Genomic DNA, 15000 nt, shown 5'->3' with positions numbered 1-15000 from the left:
CGAGAGAAAGAGAGAACAAGAGAGAGAAAGAGAGAACGAGAGAGAGAAAGAGAGAGCGAGAGAGAGAAAGAGAGAGCGAGAGAGAGAAAGAGCGAGAGAGAGAAAGAGACAGCGAGAGAGAAAAAGAGACAGCGAGAGAGAGAAAGAGAGAGCGAGAGAGAGAGAAAGAGAGAGCGAGAGAGAGAGAAAGAGAGAGCGAGAGAGAGAAAGAGAGAGCGAGAGAGAGAAAGGAGAGAGAAGAGAGAAAGAGAGAGCGAGAGTGAGAAAGAGAGAGCTAGAGAGAGAAGAGAGCTAGAGAGAGAAAAAGAGAGCTAGAGAGAGAAAAAGAGAGCGAGAGAGAGAAAAAGAGAGCGAGAGAAAAAGAGAGCGAGAGAAAAAGAGAGCGAGAGAAAAAGAGAGCGAGAGAAAAAGAGAGCGAGAGAAAAAGAGAGCGAGAGAAAAAGAGAGCGAGAGAAGAGAGCGAGAGAAGAGAGCGAGAGAAAAAGAGAGCGAGAGAAAGAGAGCGAGAGAAAGAGAGCGAGAGAAAGAGAGCGAGAGAAAGAGAGCGAGAGAAAGAGAGCGAGAGAAAGAGCGAGAACGAGAGAAAGAGCGAGAACGAGAGAAAGAGCGAGAACGAGAGAAAGAGAGAGCGAGAGAGAGAAAGAGAGCGAGAGAAAAAGAGCGAGAGAAAAAGAGCGAGAGAAAAAGAGAGCGAGAGAAAAAGAGAGCGAGAGAAAGAGAGAACGAGAGAAAGAGCGAGAACGAGAGAAAAGAGCGAGAACGAGAGAAAAGAGCGAGAACAGAGAAAAGAGCGAGAACAGAGAAAGAGAGAGCGAGAAGAGAGAAAGAAGCGAAAGAGAGAAGAGAAGCGAGAGAGAGAAAGAGAGCGAGAGAGAGAAAGAGAGAGCGAGAGAGAGAAAGAAGAGCGAGAGAGAGAAAGAGAAGCGAGAGAAGAAGAGAGAGCGAAAGAGAAAGAGAGAGCGAGAGAAGAAAGAGAGCGAGAGAGAGAAAGAGAGCGAGAGAGAGAAAGAGAGCGAGAGAGAAAAAGAGAGCGAGAGAGAAAAAGAGAGCGAGAGAGAAAAAAAAGAGCGAAGAGAGAAAAAGAGAGCGAGAGAGAGAAAAAGAGAGCGAGAGAGAGAAAAAGAGAGCGAGAGAAAAAGAGAGCGAGAGAAAAAGAGAGCGAGAGAAAAAGAGAGCGAGAAAAAGAGAGCGAGAGAAAAAGAGAGCGAGAGAAAAAGAGAGCGAGAGAAAAAGAGAGCGAGAGAAAAAGAGAGCGAGAGAAAAAGAGAGCGAGAGAAAAAGAGAGCGAGAGAAAAAGAGAGCGAGAGAAAAAGAGAGCGAGAGAAAAAGAGAGCGAGAGAAAAAGAGAGCGAGAGAAAGAGAGCGAGAGAAAGAGAGCGAGAGAAAGAGAGCGAGAGAAAGAGAGCGAGAGAAAGAGAGAACGAGAGAGAGAGCGAGAGAGAAAGAGAGAGCGAGAGAGAAAGAGAGAGCGAGAGAGAGCGAGAGAGAGAGAAAGAGAGCGAGAGAGAGAAAGAGAGAGCGAGAGAGAGAAAGAGAGAGCGAGAGAGAGAAAGTGAGAGCGAGAGAGAGAAAGAGAGAGCGAGAGAAAGAGAGAGCGAGAGAGAGCGAGAGAGAGAGAGCGAGAGAGAGAAAGAGAGAGCGAGAGAGAAAGAGAGCGAGAGAGAAAGAGAGCGAGAGAGAAAAAGAGAGAGCGAGAGAGAGAAAGGGAGAGCGAGAGAGAGAAAGAGAGAGCGAGAGAGAGAAAGAGAGAGCGAGAGAGAGAAAGAGAGAGCGAGAGAGAGAAAGAGAGAGCGAGAGTGAGAAAGAGAGAGCGAGAGTGAGAAAGAGAGAGCGAGAGAAAGAGAGAGCGAGAGAAAAAGAGAGCGAGAGAGAGAAAAAGAGAGCGAGAGAGAGAAAAAGAGAGCAAGAGAGAGAAAAAGAGAGCGAGAGAAAGAGAGCGAGAGAAAAAGAGAGCGAGAGAAAAAGAGAGCGAGAGAAAAAGAGCGAGAGAAAAAGAGAGCGAGAGAAAAAGAGAGCGAGAGAAAAAGAGAGCGAGAGAGAGCGAGAGAAAGAGAGCGAGAAAGAGAGTGAGAGAAAGAGAGCGAGAGAAAGAGAGAACGAGAGAGAGAGCGAGAGAGGGAGCGAGAGAGTGAGAAAGAGAGCGAGAGAGAAAGAGAGCGAGAGAGAGAAAGAGAGAGCGAGAGAAAGAGAGAGCGAGAGAGAGAAAGAGAGAGCGAGAGAGAGAAAGAGAGAGCGAGAGAGAGAAAGAGAGAGCGAGAGAGAGAAAGAGAGAGCGAAAGAGAGAAAGAGAGAGCGAGAGAGAAAGAGCGAGAGAGAAAGAGCGAGAGAGAGAAAGAGAGAGCGAGAGAAGAAAAGAGAGAGAGAGAGGAGAGAAAGAGAGCGAGAGAGAAAGAGAGAGCGAGAAGAGAGAGAGCGAGAGAGAGAAAGAGAGAGCAAGAGAGAAAAGAGAGAGCGAGAGAGAGAAAAGAGAGAGCGAGAGAAGAGAAAGAGAGCGAGAGAGAAAAGAGAGAGCGAAAGAGAGAGAAAAAAGAGAGCGAGAGAAAAAGAGAGAGCGAGAGAGAGAAAAGAGAGAGCGAAGAGAGAGAAAGAGAGAGCGAGAGAGAAAAAGAGAGCGAGAGAGAGAAAGAAGAGCGAGAGAGAGAAAGAGAGCGAGAGAGAAAAGAGAAGCGAGAGAAAAAGAGAGAGCGAGAGAGAGAAAGAGAGAGCGAAGAGAGAAAGAGAAGCGAGAAGAGAAAGAGAGAGCGAGAGAGAAGAGCGAGAGAGAGAAAAGAGAGCGAGAGAGAAAGAGAGAGCGAGAGAGAAAGAGAAGCGAGAGAAGAAAAGAGAGAGCAAGAGAGAAAGAGAGAGCGAGAGAGAGAAAGCGAGAGCAGAGAGAGAAAGAAGAGCAGAGAGAAAGAGAGCGAGAGAGAGAAAGAGAGAGCGAGAGAGAAAAGAGAGCGAGAGAGAGAAAGAGAGAGCGAGAGAGAGAAAAAGAGCGAGAGAGAGAAAGAGAGAGCGAGAGAGAGAAAGAAGAGAGAAGAGAGAGAAGCGAGAGAGAGAAAGAGAGAGCGAGAGAGAGAGAAAGAGAGAGCGAGAGAGAGAGAAAGAGAGAGCGAGAGAGAGAAAGAGAGAGCGAGAGAAAGAGAGAGCGAGAGAAAAAGAGAGCGAGAGAAAAAGAGCGAGAGAAAAAGAGAGCGAGAGCAAGAGAGCGAGAGCAAGAGAGCGAGAGCAAGAGAGCGAGAGCAAGAGAGCGAGAGCAAGAGAGCGAGAGCAAGAGAGCGAGAGAAAGAGCGAGAGAAAGAGCGAGAGAAAGAGAGCGAGAGAGAAAGAGCGAGAAAAGAGAGCGAGAGAAAGAGAGCGAGAGAAAGAGAGCGAGAGAAAAGAGCGAGAGAGAAAGAGCAGAGAGAAAGAGCGAGAGAGAAAGAGCGAGAGAGAAAGAGCGAGAGAGAAAGAGCGAGAGAGAAAGAGCGAGAGAGAAAGAGCGAGAGAGAAAGAGCGAGAGAGAAAGAGCGAGAGAGAAAGAGACCGAGAGAGAAAGAGACCGAGAGAGAAAGAGCGAGAGAGAGAAAGAGCGAGAGAGAAAGAGAGAGCGAGAGAGAGAGAGAAAGAGAGAGAGAGAGAGAAAGAGAGCGAGAGAGAGAAAGAGAGAGCGAGAGAGAAGAGAGAGCGAGAGAAGAAAGAGCGAGAGAGAGAAAGAGAGAGAGAGAGAGAGAGAGAGCGAGAGAGAAAGAGAAGAGAGAAGAGAGAGAGAAAAGAGAGCGAGAGAAAGAAAGAGAGAGAGAAAGAAAGAGCGAGAGAGAGAGAAAGAGAGAGCAAGAGAAAGAGAGCGAGGGAAAGAGAGCGAGGGAAAGAGAGCGAGGAAAAGAGCGAGGAAAGAGAGCGAGGAAAGAGAGCGAGGAAAGAGAGCGAGGAAAGAGAGCGAGGGAAAGAGAGCGAGGAAAGAGAGCGAGGAAAGAGAGCGAGGGAAAGAGAGCGAGGGAAAGAGAGCGAGGGAAAGAGAGCGAGGAAAGAGCGAGAAAGAGAGCGAGGAAAGAGAAAGCGAGGAAAGAGAGCGAGGGAAAGAGAGCAAGGAAAAGAGAGCGAGGGAAAAGAGCAAGGGAAAGAGAGCGAGGGAAAGAGAGCGAGAGAAAGAGAGCGAGAAAGAGAGCGAGAGAAAGAGAGCGAGAGAAAAAAGCGAGAGAAAGAGAGCGAGAGAAAAGAGAGAGAAAGAGAGCGAGAGAAAGAGAGCGAGAGAAAAAGCGAGAGAAAGAGAGCAAGAAAAGCGAGAGAAAGAGAGCGAGAGAAAGAGAGCGAGAGAAAGAGAGCGAGAGAAAGAGAGCGAGAAAAAGAGAGCGAGAGAAAGAGAGCGAGAGAAAAAGAGAGCGAGAAAAAAGAGCGAGAGAAAAAGAGAGCGAGAGAAAAAGAGAGCGAGAGAAAAAAGAGCGAGAGAAAAGAGAGCGAGAGAAAAAGAGAGCGAGAGAAAAAGAGAGCGAGAGAAAAGAGAGCGAGAGAAAAAGAGAGCGAGAGAAAAAGAGAGCGAGAGAAAGAGAGCGAGAGAAAAGAAGAGCGAGAGAGAGAGCGAGAGAGAGAAAGAGAGAGCGAGAGAGCGAGAGAAAGAGAGAGCGAGAGAGAGAGAGAGAGAGCGAGAGAGAGAGAGAGAGAGAGAGCGAGAGAGAAAAGAGAGCGAAGAGAAAAGAGCGAGAGAAAAGAGAGCGAGAGAAAAGAGCGAGAGAAAAAGAGAGCGAGAGAAAGAGAGCGAGAGAAAGAGAGCGAGAGAAAGAGAGCGAGAGAAAGAGCGAGAGAAAGAGCGAGAGAAAGAGAGCGAGAGAAAGAGAGCGAGAGAAAGAGCGAGAGAAAGAGCAGAGAAAGAGAGCGAGAGAAAGAAGCGAGAGCGAAGCGAGAGAGCGAGAGCGAGAAGCAGAAGAGAGCGAGAGACAAGAGAGCGAGAGCAAGAGAGCGAGAGAAAGAGAGCGAGAAAAGAGAGCGAGAGAACGAGAGCGAGAGAACGAGAGCGAGAGACGAGAGCGAGAGAACAGAGCGAGAGAAAAGAGCGAGAGAAAGAGAGCGAGAGAAAGAGAGCGAGAAAAGAGAGCGAGAGAGAAAGAGCGAGAGAGAAAGAGCGAGAGAGAAAGAGCGAGAGAGAAAGAGCGAGAGAAAGAGCGAGAGAGAGAGCGAGGGAGAGAGCGAGGGAGAGAGCGAGGGAGAGAGCGAGAGAGAGCGAGGGAGAGAGCGAGGGAGAGAGCGAGGAGAGAGCGAGGAGCAAGCGAGGAGAGAGCGAGGAGAGAGCGAGAGAGGAAGAGCGAGGGAGAGAGCGAAGAAGGAGGGAGAGAGCGAGGGAGAGAGCGAGGGAGAAGCGAGGGAGAAGCGAGGGAGAGAGCGAGAGGAGAAGAAGAGCGAGAGAAAGAGAAAAAAAGAGAGCGAGAGAAAAGAGAGAGAGAAAAGAGAGCGAGAGAAAAAGAGAGCGAGAGAAAAGAGAGCGAGAGAAAAAGAGAGCGAGAGAAAAAGAGAGCGAGAAAAAGAGAGCGAGAGAAAAAGAGAGAGAAAGAGAAAGAGAAGAGCGCGAGAGAGAGCGAGAGAGAAAGAGAGCGAGAAGTGAGAAAGAGAGCGAGAGAGAGAAAGAGAGCGAGAGAGAAAAAGAGAGAGCGAGAGAGAAAAAAGAGCGAGAGAAAAGAGAGCGAGAGAGAGAAAGAGAGCGAAAAAAGAGAGCGAGAAGAGAAGAGCGAGAGAGAGAAAGAGAGCGAGAAGAGAAAGAGCGAGAGAGGAAAGAGAGCGAGAGAGAAGAGAGAGCGAGAGAGAAAAAGAGAGCGAGAGAAAGAGAAGCAGAGAGAGAAAGAAGAGCGAGAGAAAAGAGCGAGAGAGAGAAAAGAGAAGAAGAAAGAGAGCGAGAGAAAAAGAGCGAGAGAAAAAGAGCGAGAGAGAGAAAGAGAGAGCGAGAGAGAAAGAGAGAGCGAGAGAGAAAGAGAGAGCGAGAGAGAAAGAGAGAGCGAGAGAAAAGAGAGAGGAAAAAGAGAGCGAGAGAAAAAAGAGAGCGAGAGAAAGAGCGAGAGAAAAAAGAGCGAGAGAAAAAGAGAGCGAGAAAAAGAGAGCGAGAGAAAAGAGAGCGAGAGAAAAAGAGAGCGAGAGAAAAGAGAGCGAGAGAAAAGAGAGCAGAGAGAAAAAGAGAGCGAGAAAAAAAGAGCGAGAGAAAAGAGAGCGAGAGAAAAAGAGAGCGAGAAAAAGAGAGCGAGAGAGAGAGCGAGAGAAAAGAGAGCGAGAAAGAGAACGAGAGAGAAAAAGAGACGAGAGAAAAAGAGAGCGAGAGAAAGAGAGAGCGAGAGAGAAGAACGAGAGAGAGAAAAAGAGAGAGCGAGAGGAAAAGAGCGAGAGAGAAAAGAGAGCGAAGAGAGAGAGAGAAAAAAGAGAGCAAGAGAGAGAGAGAGAAAAGAGAGCGAGAGAGAAAGAGAGAGCGAGAGTGAGAAAGAGAGAGCGAGAACGAGAGAAAGAGCGAGAACGAGAGAAAGAGCGAGAACGAGAGAAAGAGAGAGCGAGAGAGAGAAAGAGAGAGCGAGAGAGAGAAAGAGAGCGAGAGAGAGAAAGAGAGCGAGAGAAAAAGAGAGCGAGAAAAAGAGAGCGAGAAAAAAAGAGAGCGAGAGAAAAAGAGAGCGAGAGAAAAAGAGAGCGAGAGAAAAAGAGAGCGAGAGAAAAAGAGAGCGAGAGAAAAAGAGAGCGAGAGAAAAAGAGAGCGAGAGAAAAAGAGAGCGAGAGAAGAGAGCGAGAGAAGAGAGCGAGAGAAAAAGAGAGCGAGAGAAAAAGAGAGCGAGAGAAAAAGAGAGCGAGAGAAAGAGAGCGAGAGAAAGAGAGCGAGAGAAAGAGAGCGAGAGAAAGAGAGCGAGAGAAAGAGCGAGAACGAGAGAAAGAGCGAGAACGAGAGAAAGAGCGAGAACGAGAGAAAGAGAGAGCGAGAGAGAAAGAGAGAGCGAGAGAGAAAGAGAGAGCGAGAGAGAAAGAGAGAGCGAGAGAGAGAAAGAGAGCGAGAGAGAGAAAGAGAGAGCGAGAGAGAGAAAGAGAGAGCGAGAGAGAGAAAGAGAGAGCGAGAGAGAGAAAGAGAGCGAGAGAAAAAGAGAGCGAGAGAAAAAGAGAGCGAGAGAAAAAGAGAGCGAGAGAAAAAGAGAGCGAGAGAAAGAGAGAACGAGAGAAAGAGCGAGAACGAGAGAAAGAGCGAGAACGAGAGAAAGAGCGAGAACGAGAGAAAGAGCGAGAACGAGAGAAAGAGCGAGAACGAGAGAAAGAGAGAGCGAGAGAGAGAAAGAGAGCGAGAGAGAGAAAGAGAGAGCGAGAGAGAGAAAGAGAGCGAGAGAGAGAAAGAGAGAGCGAGAGAGAGAAAGAGAGAGCGAGAGAGAGAAAGAGAGCGAGAGAAAGAGAGCGAGAGAGAGAAAAAGAGAGCGAGAGAAAAAGAGAGCGAGAGAAAAAGAGAGCGAGAGAAAAAGAGAGCGAGAGAAAAAGAGAGCGAGAGAAAAAGAGAGCGAGAGAAAAAGAGAGCGAGAGAAAAAGAGCGAGAGAAAAAGAGAGCGAGAGAAAAAGAGAGCGAGAGAAAAAGAGAGCGAGAGAAAAAGAGAGCGAGAGAAAAAGAGAGCGAGAGAAAAAGAGAGCGAGAGAAAGAGAGCGAGAGAAGAGAGAACGAGAGAAAAGAGAAAGAGAGAGAGAGAGAAAGAGAGAGAGCGAGAGAGAGGAGAGCGAGAGAGAAAAGAGAGCGAGAGAGAAAGAGAGAGAGAAAAGAGAGCGAGAGAGAGAGAAGAGCGAAGAGAGAAAGAGAGAGCGAGAGAGAAAGAGAGAGCGAGAGAGAAAGAGCGAGAGAAAAGAGAGAGCGAAGAGAGAAAGAGAGAGCGAGAGAGAGAAAGAGAGAGCGAGAGAAAGAGAGAGAGAGAGAGCGAGAGAGAGAAGCGAGAGAGAAGAAGAGAGAGAGAAAGAGAGCGAGAGAAAGAGAGCGAGAGAGAAAGAGAGCGAGAGAGAGAAAGAAGAGCGAGAAGAGAAAGAGAGAGCGAGAGAGAGAGAGAGAGCGAGAGTGAGAAAGAGAGAGCGAGAGTGAGAAAGAGAGAGCGAGAGTGAGAAAGAGAGAGCGAGAGTGAGAAAGAGAGCGAGAGAAAGAGAGCGAGAGAAAAAAGAGCGAGAGAGAGAAAAAAGAGAGCGAGAGAGAAAAAAGAGAGCGAGAAAGAAAAAGAGAGCGAGAGAAAGAGAGCGAGAGAAAAAGAGAGCGAGAGAAAAAGAGAGCGAGAGAAAAAGAGAGCGAGAAAAAGAGAGCGAGAGAAAAAGAGAGCGAGAGAAAAAGAGAGCGAGAGAAAAAGAGAGCGAGAGAAAAAGAGAGCGAGAGAGAGAGCGAGAGAAAGAGAGCGAGAAAGAGAGCGAGAGAAAGAGAGCGAGAGAGAGCGAGAGAGAAAAAGAGAGAAGAGAAAAAAGAGAGAGCGAGAGAGAAAAAGAGAGAGCGAGAGAGAGAGAAGAGCGAGAGAGAGAAAGAGAGCGAGAGAGAGAAAGAGAGAGCGAGAGAGAGAAAGAGAGAGCGAGAGAGAGAAAGAGAGAGCGAGAGAGAGAAAGAGAGAGCGAGAGAGAGAAAGAGAGAGCGAGAAGAGAGAAAAGAGAGCGAGAGAAGAAAGAGAGAGCGAGAGAGAGAAAGAGAGAGCGAGAGAGAGAAAAGAGAGCGAGAGAGAGAAAGAGAGAGCGAGAGAGAGAAAAGAGAGCGAGAGAGAAAGAGAGAGCGAGAGAAAGAGAGCGAGAGAGAAAAGAGCAAGAGAGAGAGAAAAGAAGCGAGAAAAGAGAGCGAGAAAAGAGAGCGAGAGAGAGAAAAAGAGCGAGAGAAAAAGAGAGCGAGAAAAAGAGAGCGAGAGAAAAAGAGAGCGAGAGAAAAAAGAGAGCGAGAGAAAGAGAGAAGAGAAAGAGAGCGAGAGAAAGAGAGCGAGAGAAAGAGAGCGAGAGAAAGAGAGCGAGAGAAAGAGCGAGAGAAAGAGAGCGAGAGAAAGAGAGCGAGAGAAAGAGAGCGAGAGAAAGAGAGAACGAGAGAGAGAGGCGAGAGAAAGAAGAGCGAGAGAAAGACGAGAGAGAAAGAGAGCGAGAGAGAGAAAAGAGAGCGAGAGAGAGAGAAAAGAGCGAGAGAAGAAAGAGAGAGCGAGAGAAAGAGAGAGCGAGAGAGAAAAGAGAGCGAGAGAAAAAAGAGAGAGAAAGAGAGAGCGAGAGAGAGAGAGAGAAAGAGAGCGAGAGAAGAAAGAGAGAGCGAGAGAGAGAAAGAGAGCGAGAGAGAGAAAGAGAGAGCGAGAGAGAGAAGAGAGAGCGAGAGAGAGAAAAGAGAGCGAGAGAGAGAAAAGAGAGAGCGAGAGAGAGAAAGAGAGAGCAGAGAGAAAGAGAGAGAGAAAGAGCGAGAGAGAGAAAGAGAGAGAGAGAAAAAGAGAGAGCGAGAGAGAGAAAGAGAGAGCGAGAGAGAGAGAGAGCGAGAGAAGAAAAAGAGAGCGAGAGAGAGAAAGAGAGCGAGAGAGAGAAAGAGAGAGCGAGAGAGAAAAAGAGCGAGAGAGAGAAAGAAGAGCGAGAGAGAGAAAGAGAGAGCGAGAGAAGAGAGCGAGAGAGAAAGAGAGAGCGAGAGAAAAAGAGAGCGAAGAAGAAAAGAGAGCGAGAGAGAGAAAGAAGAGCGAAGAGAGAAAGAGAGCGAGAGAGAAAAGAGAGAGCGAGAGAGAAAAGAGAGCGAGAAGAGAAAAGAGAGCGAGAGAGAAAAGAGAGAGCGAGAGAGAGAAAAGAAGCGAGAGAGAAAGAAGAGCGAGAGAGAGAAAGGAGAGCAGAGAGAGAGAAAGAGAAGCGAAGAAGAGAAAGAGAGAGAGAGGAGCGAGAGAGAGAAGAGAGAGCGAGAGAAAGAGAGAGCGAGAGAAAAAGAGAGCGAGAGAAAAAGAGAGCGAGAGAAAAAGAGAGCGAGAGCAAGAGAGCGAGAGCAAGAGAGCGAGAGCAAGAGAGCGAGAGCAAGAGAGCGAGAGCAAGAGAGCGAGAGCAAGAGAGCGAGAGCAAAGAGCGAGAGCAAGAGAGCGAGAGCAAGAGAGCGAGAGCAAGAGAGCGAGAGAAAAGAGCGAGAGAAAAGAGAGCGAGAGAAAGAGAGCGAGAGAAAGAGAGCGAGAGAAAGAGAGCGAGAGAGAAAGAGCGAGAGAGAAAGAGCGAGAGAGAGCGAAGAGAAAGAGCGAGAGAGAAAGAGACGAGAGAGAAAGAGCGAGCGAGAGAAAGAGAGAGAAGAAAGAGCGAGAGAGAAAGAGAGAGAGAAAGAGCGAGAGAGAAAGAGACCGAGAGAGAAAGAGAGAGCGAGAGAGAAAGAGCGAGAGAAAAAGAGCGAGAGAGAAAGAGAGAGCGAGAGAGAAGAGAAAGAAGAAGAGAGAGAAAAGAGCGAGAGAGAGAAAGAGAGAGCGAGAGAGAGAAAGAGCGAGAGAGAGAAAGAGCGAGAGAGAGAAAGAGAGAGCGAGAGAGAGAAAGAGCGAGAGAGAAAGAGAGAGAGAAAGAGAGAGAGAGAAAGAGAGCGAGAGAGAAAGAAAGAGCGAGAAGAAAGAAAGAGCGAGAGAAGAGAAAGAGAGAGCAAGAAAGAGAGCGAGGAAAGAGAGCGAGGAAAGAGCGAGGGAAAGAGAGCGAGGGAAAGAGAGCGAGAAAGAGAGCGAGGAAAAGAGCGAAGGAAAGAGAGCGAGGGAAAGAGAGCGAGGAAAGAGAGCGAGGAAAGAGAGCGAGGGAAAGAGAGCGAGGGAAAAAGAGCGAGAAAGAGAGCGAGGGAAAGAGAGCGAGGGAAAGAGAGCGAGGAAAGAGAGCGAGGGAAAGAACGAAAAAGCGAGGAAAAGAGCGAGGAAAGAGAGCAAGGGAAAGAGAGCAAGGGAAAGAGAGCAAGGAAAGAGAGCAAGGAAAAGAGCAAGGAAAGAGAGCAAGGAAAGAGAGCAAGGGAAAGAGAGCGAGAGAAAGAGAGCGAGAGAAAGAGAGCGAGAGAAAGAGAGCGAGAGAAAGAGAGCGAGAGAAAGAAAGCGAGAGAAAGAGAGCGAGAGAAAGAGAGCGAGAGAAAGAGAGCGAGAGAAAGAGAGCGAGAGAAAGAGAGCGAGAGAAAGAGAGCGAGAGAAAAGCTAAGAAAAAGCGAGAGAAAGAGAGCGAGAGAAAGAGAGCGAGAGAAAAGAGAGCGAGAGAAAAGAGAGCGAGAGAAAAGAGAGCGAGAAAAAAAGAGCGAGAGAAAAAGAGAGCGAGAAAAAGAGAGCGAGAGAAAAAGAGCGAGAAAAAAGAGAGCGAGAGAAAAAGAGAGCGAGAGAAAAAGAGAGCGAGAAAAAGAGAGCGAGAGAAAAAAGAGCGAGAGAAAAAGAGAGCGAGAGAAAAAAGAGCGAGAGAAAGAGAGAGCGAGAGAGAGAAGAGAGAGAAAGAGAAGAGAGAGCGAGAGAAAGAGAGAGCGAGAGAGAGAGAGAGAGAGCGAGAGAGAGAGAGAGAGAGCGAGAGAGAGAAAGAGAGCGAGAGAGAGAAAGAGAGCGAGAGAAAGAGACGAGAGAAAGAAGAGCGAGAGAGAAAGAGAGCGAGAGAAGAGAGCGAGAGAAAGAGAGCGAGAGAAAAGAGCGAGAGAAAGAAGCGAGAGAAAGAGAGCGAAAAAGAGAGCGAGAGAAAGAGCGAGAGAAAGAGCGAGAGAAAGAGAGCGAGAGAAAGAGAGCGAGAGCGAGAGCGAGAGAGAGAGCGAGAGAGCGAGAGAGCGAGAGCGAGAGAGCAAGAGAGCGAGAGAACGAGAGCGAGAGAACGAGAGCGAGAGAACGAGAGCGAGAGAACGAGAGCGAGAGAACGAGAGCGAGAGAACGAGAGCGAGAGAAAGAGAGCGAGAGAAAGAGAGCGAGAGAAAGAGAGCGAGAGAAAGAGAGCGAGAGAAAGAGAGCAGAGAGAAAGAGCGAGAGAGAAAGAGCGAGAGAGAAAGAGCGAGAGAGAAAGAGCGAGAGAAAAGAGCGAGAGAGAGAGCGAGGGAGAGAGCGAGGAAAGAGCGAGGAGCGAGCGAGGAGAGAGCGAGGAGAGAGCGAGGAGAGAGCGAGGAGAGAGCGAGAGAGAGCGAGGAGAGAGCGAGGGAGAGAGCGAGGGAGAGAGCGAGGGAGAGAGCGAGGGAGAGAGCGAGGGAGAGAGCGAGAGAGAGAGGGAGAGAGCGAGAGAAAGAGCGAGAGAAAAAGAGAGCGAGAGAAAAAGAGAGCGAGAGAAAAAGAGAGCGAGAGAAAAAGAGCGAGAGAAAAAGAGAGAGAGAAAAAGAGAGCGAGAGAAAAAGAGAGCGACAGAAAAAGAGAGCGAGAGAAAAAGAGAGCGAGAGAAAAAGAGAGCGAGAGAAAGAGAGAACGAGAGAGAGAGCGAGAGAGGGAGCGAGAGAGTGAGAAAGAGAGCGAGAGAGTGAGAAAGAAGCGAAGAGAGAAAAGAGAGCGAGAGAGAAAAAGAAGAGCGAGAGAGAGAAAGAAAGAGAGAAAAGAGAGAGCGAGAGAGAGAAAGAGAGAGCGAGAGAGAAAGAGAGAGCGAGAAGAGAAAAGAGCGAGAGAGAAAAAGCGAGAGAGAGAGAAAGAGAGAGCGAGAGAGGGAAAGAGAGAGCGAGAGAAGAAAGAAAGCGAAGAGAGAAAAAAGAGAGAGAGAAAGAGAGAGAGAGAGAAAGAGAGAGCGAGAAAAAGAGCGAGAGAAAAAGAGCGAGAGAGAAAGAGAGAGCGAGAGAGAAAAAGAGAGAGCGAGAGAGAAAAAGAGAGAGCGAGAGAGAGAGAGAGAGCGAGAGAGAGAAAGAGAGAGCGAGAAAAAGAGACGAAGAAAGCGAGAGAGAGAAAAAGAGCGAGAGAAGAAAAAGAGAGCGAGAGAGAAAGAGAGCGAGAGAGAGAAAGAGAGCGAGAGAAAAAGAGAGCGAGAAAAAGAGAGCGAGAAAAAAAGAGAGCGAGAGAAAAAGAGAGCGAGAGAAAAAGAGAGCGAGAGAAAAAGAGAGCGAGAGAAAAAGAGAGCGAGAGAAAAAGAGAGCGAGAGAAAAAGAGAGCGAAGAGAGAGAGAGAAAAAAGAGCGAGAGAAAGAAGAACGAGAAGAGAAAGAGAACGAGAGAGAAAAGAGAGCGAGAGAGAGAAGAGAGAGCGAGAGAGAGAAAGAAGAGCGAGAGAGAAAAGAGAGCGAGAGAGAAAAGAGAGAGCGAGAGAAGAAGAGAGAGCGAGAGAGAGAGAGAGAGAAAAGAGAGCGAAGAGAAGAGAGAGAAAAGAAGAGCGAGAGAAAAAAAGCGAGAGAGAAAGAGAGAGCGAGAACGAGAGAAAAGAGAGAGAACGAGAAAAGAGAGAACAGAGGAGAAAAGAGAGAGCGAGAGAGAGAAAGAGAAGCGAGAGAGAGAAAGAGCGAGAGAGAGAAAGAGAGCGAGAAAAAAGAGAGCGAGAAAAAGAGAGCGAGAAAAAAAGAGAGCGAGAGAAAAAGAGAGCGAGAGAAAAGAGAGCGAGAGAAAAGAGAGCGAGAGAAAAAGAGCGAGAGAAAAAGAGAGCGAGAGAAAAAGAGAGCGAGAGAAGAGAGCGAGAGAAGAGAGCGAGAGAAGAGAGCGAGAGAAAAAGAGCGAGAGAAAAGAGCGAGAGAAAGAGAGCGAGAGAAAGAGAGCGAGAGAAAGAAGCGAGAGAAAGAGAGCGAGAGAAAGAGCGAGAACGAGAGAAAAGCGAGAACAGAGAAAGAGCGAGACGAGAGAAAGAGAGAGCGAGAGAGAAAAGAGAGAGCGAGAGAAAAGAGAGAGCGAGAGAAAAAGAGAGCGAGAGAGAGAAAGAAGAGCGAAGAGAGAAAGAGAGAAGCGAGAGAGAGAAAGAGACGAGAGAGAGAAAGAGAGCGAGAGAAAAAGAGAGCGAGAGAAAAAGAGAGCGAGAGAAAGAGAGCGAGAGAAAAAGAGAGCGAGAGAAAGAGAGAACGAGAGAAAGAGCGAGAACGAGAGAAAGAGCGAGAACGAGAGAAAGAGCGAGAACGAGAGAAAGAGCGAGAACGAGAGAAAGAGCGAGAACGAGAGAAAGAGAGAGCGAGAGAAAAGAAGCGAGAGAGAAAGAGAGAGCGAGAGGAGGAGAAAAGAGAGCGAGAGAGAAAGAGAGCGAGAGAGAGAGAAAGAGAGCGAGAGAGAGAAAGAGAGCGAGAGAAAGAGAGCGAGAGAGAGAAAAAGAGAGCGAGAGAAAAAGAGAGCGAGAGAAAAAGAGAGCGAGAGAAAAAGAGAGCGAGAGAAAAAGAGAGCGAGAGAAAAAGAGAGCGAGAGAAAAAGAGAGCGAGAGAAAAAGAGAGCGAGAGAAAAAGAGAGCGAGAGAAAAAGAGAGCGAGAGAAAAGAGAGCGAGAGAAAAAGAGAGCGAGAAAAAGAGAGCGAGAGAAAAAGAGAGCGAGAGAAAGAGAGCGAGAGAAAGAGAGCGAGAGAAAAGAGAACGAGAAAGAGAGAACGAGAGAGAGCGAGAAGAGAGCGAGCGAGAGAGAAAGAGAGAGCGAGAAAAGAGAGAGAGAAAGAGAGCGAGAGAGAGAAAGAGAGCGAGAGAAAGAGAGCGAGAGAGAGAAAGAGAGAGCGAGAGAGAGAAAGTGAGAGCGAGAGAGAGAAAGAGAGAGCGAGAGAGAGAAAGAGAGAGCGAGAGAAAGAGAGAGCGAGAGAGAGCGAGAGAGAGAGAGCGAGAGAGAAAGAGAGAGCGAAGAGAGAAAGAGAGCGAGAGAAAAAGAGCGAGAGAGAAAGAGAGCGAGAGAGAGAAAGAGAGAGCGAGAGAGAGAAAGAGAGAGCGAGAGAAAGAAGAGAGCGAGAGAGAAAGAGAGAGCGGAGAGAGAGAAAGAGAAGAGCGAGAGAGAGAAAGAGAGAGCGAGAGTGAGAAAAGAGAGAGCGAAGTGAGAAAAGAGAGCGAGAGAAAGAGAGAGCGAGAGAAAAAGAGAGCGAGAGAGAGAAAAAGAGAGCGAGAGAGAGAAAAAGAGAGCAAGAGAGAGAAAAAGAGAGCGAGAGAAAGAGAGCGAGAGAAAAAGAGAGCGAGAGAAAAAGAGAGCGAGAGAAAAAGAGAGCGAGAAAAAGAGAGCGAGAGAAAAAGAGAGCGAGAGAAAAAGAGAGCGAAAAAAGAGCG

General features: G+C 48.2%; 3 protein-coding genes across 4 annotated transcripts in view; 2 read left to right on the top strand and 1 right to left on the bottom strand.

Moving 5' to 3' along the window:
• The window catches only part of rnf6 (ring finger protein (C3H2C3 type) 6), a 305285-nt gene that overhangs the window by 188216 nt on the left and 102069 nt on the right, over window positions 1–15000 (bottom strand). The window lies entirely within an intron of this gene.
• LOC121283876 (TBC1 domain family member 10B-like) lies at window positions 2593–4195 on the top strand (the record flags this gene model as incomplete). Its single annotated transcript, XM_041198679.1, has 2 exons — window positions 2593–2640; window positions 4136–4195. Coding segments are annotated over 2 exons (108 nt in total), but the record flags the coding sequence as incomplete, so codon positions are not given.
• The window catches only part of LOC121283875 (RNA-binding protein 25-like), a gene marked incomplete at both ends in the record, with an annotated part of 13961 nt that continues 5269 nt past the window's right edge, over window positions 6309–15000 (top strand). Inside the window, 2 exons of the mRNA XM_041198678.1 lie at window positions 6309–6392; window positions 10548–10631. Of these exons, the coding sequence (XP_041054612.1) occupies window positions 6309–6392; window positions 10548–10631 (168 nt within the window). The remainder of the gene's footprint in view (window positions 6393–10547; window positions 10632–15000) is intronic.

Source organism: Carcharodon carcharias, chromosome 11 (genome assembly GCF_017639515.1).
Source record: "Carcharodon carcharias isolate sCarCar2 chromosome 11, sCarCar2.pri, whole genome shotgun sequence".
Lineage (NCBI taxonomy): Eukaryota > Metazoa > Chordata > Chondrichthyes > Lamniformes > Lamnidae > Carcharodon > Carcharodon carcharias.
Note: the sequence above shows the minus strand (reverse complement) of the source record. Positions and strands in the feature narration are given on the sequence as shown.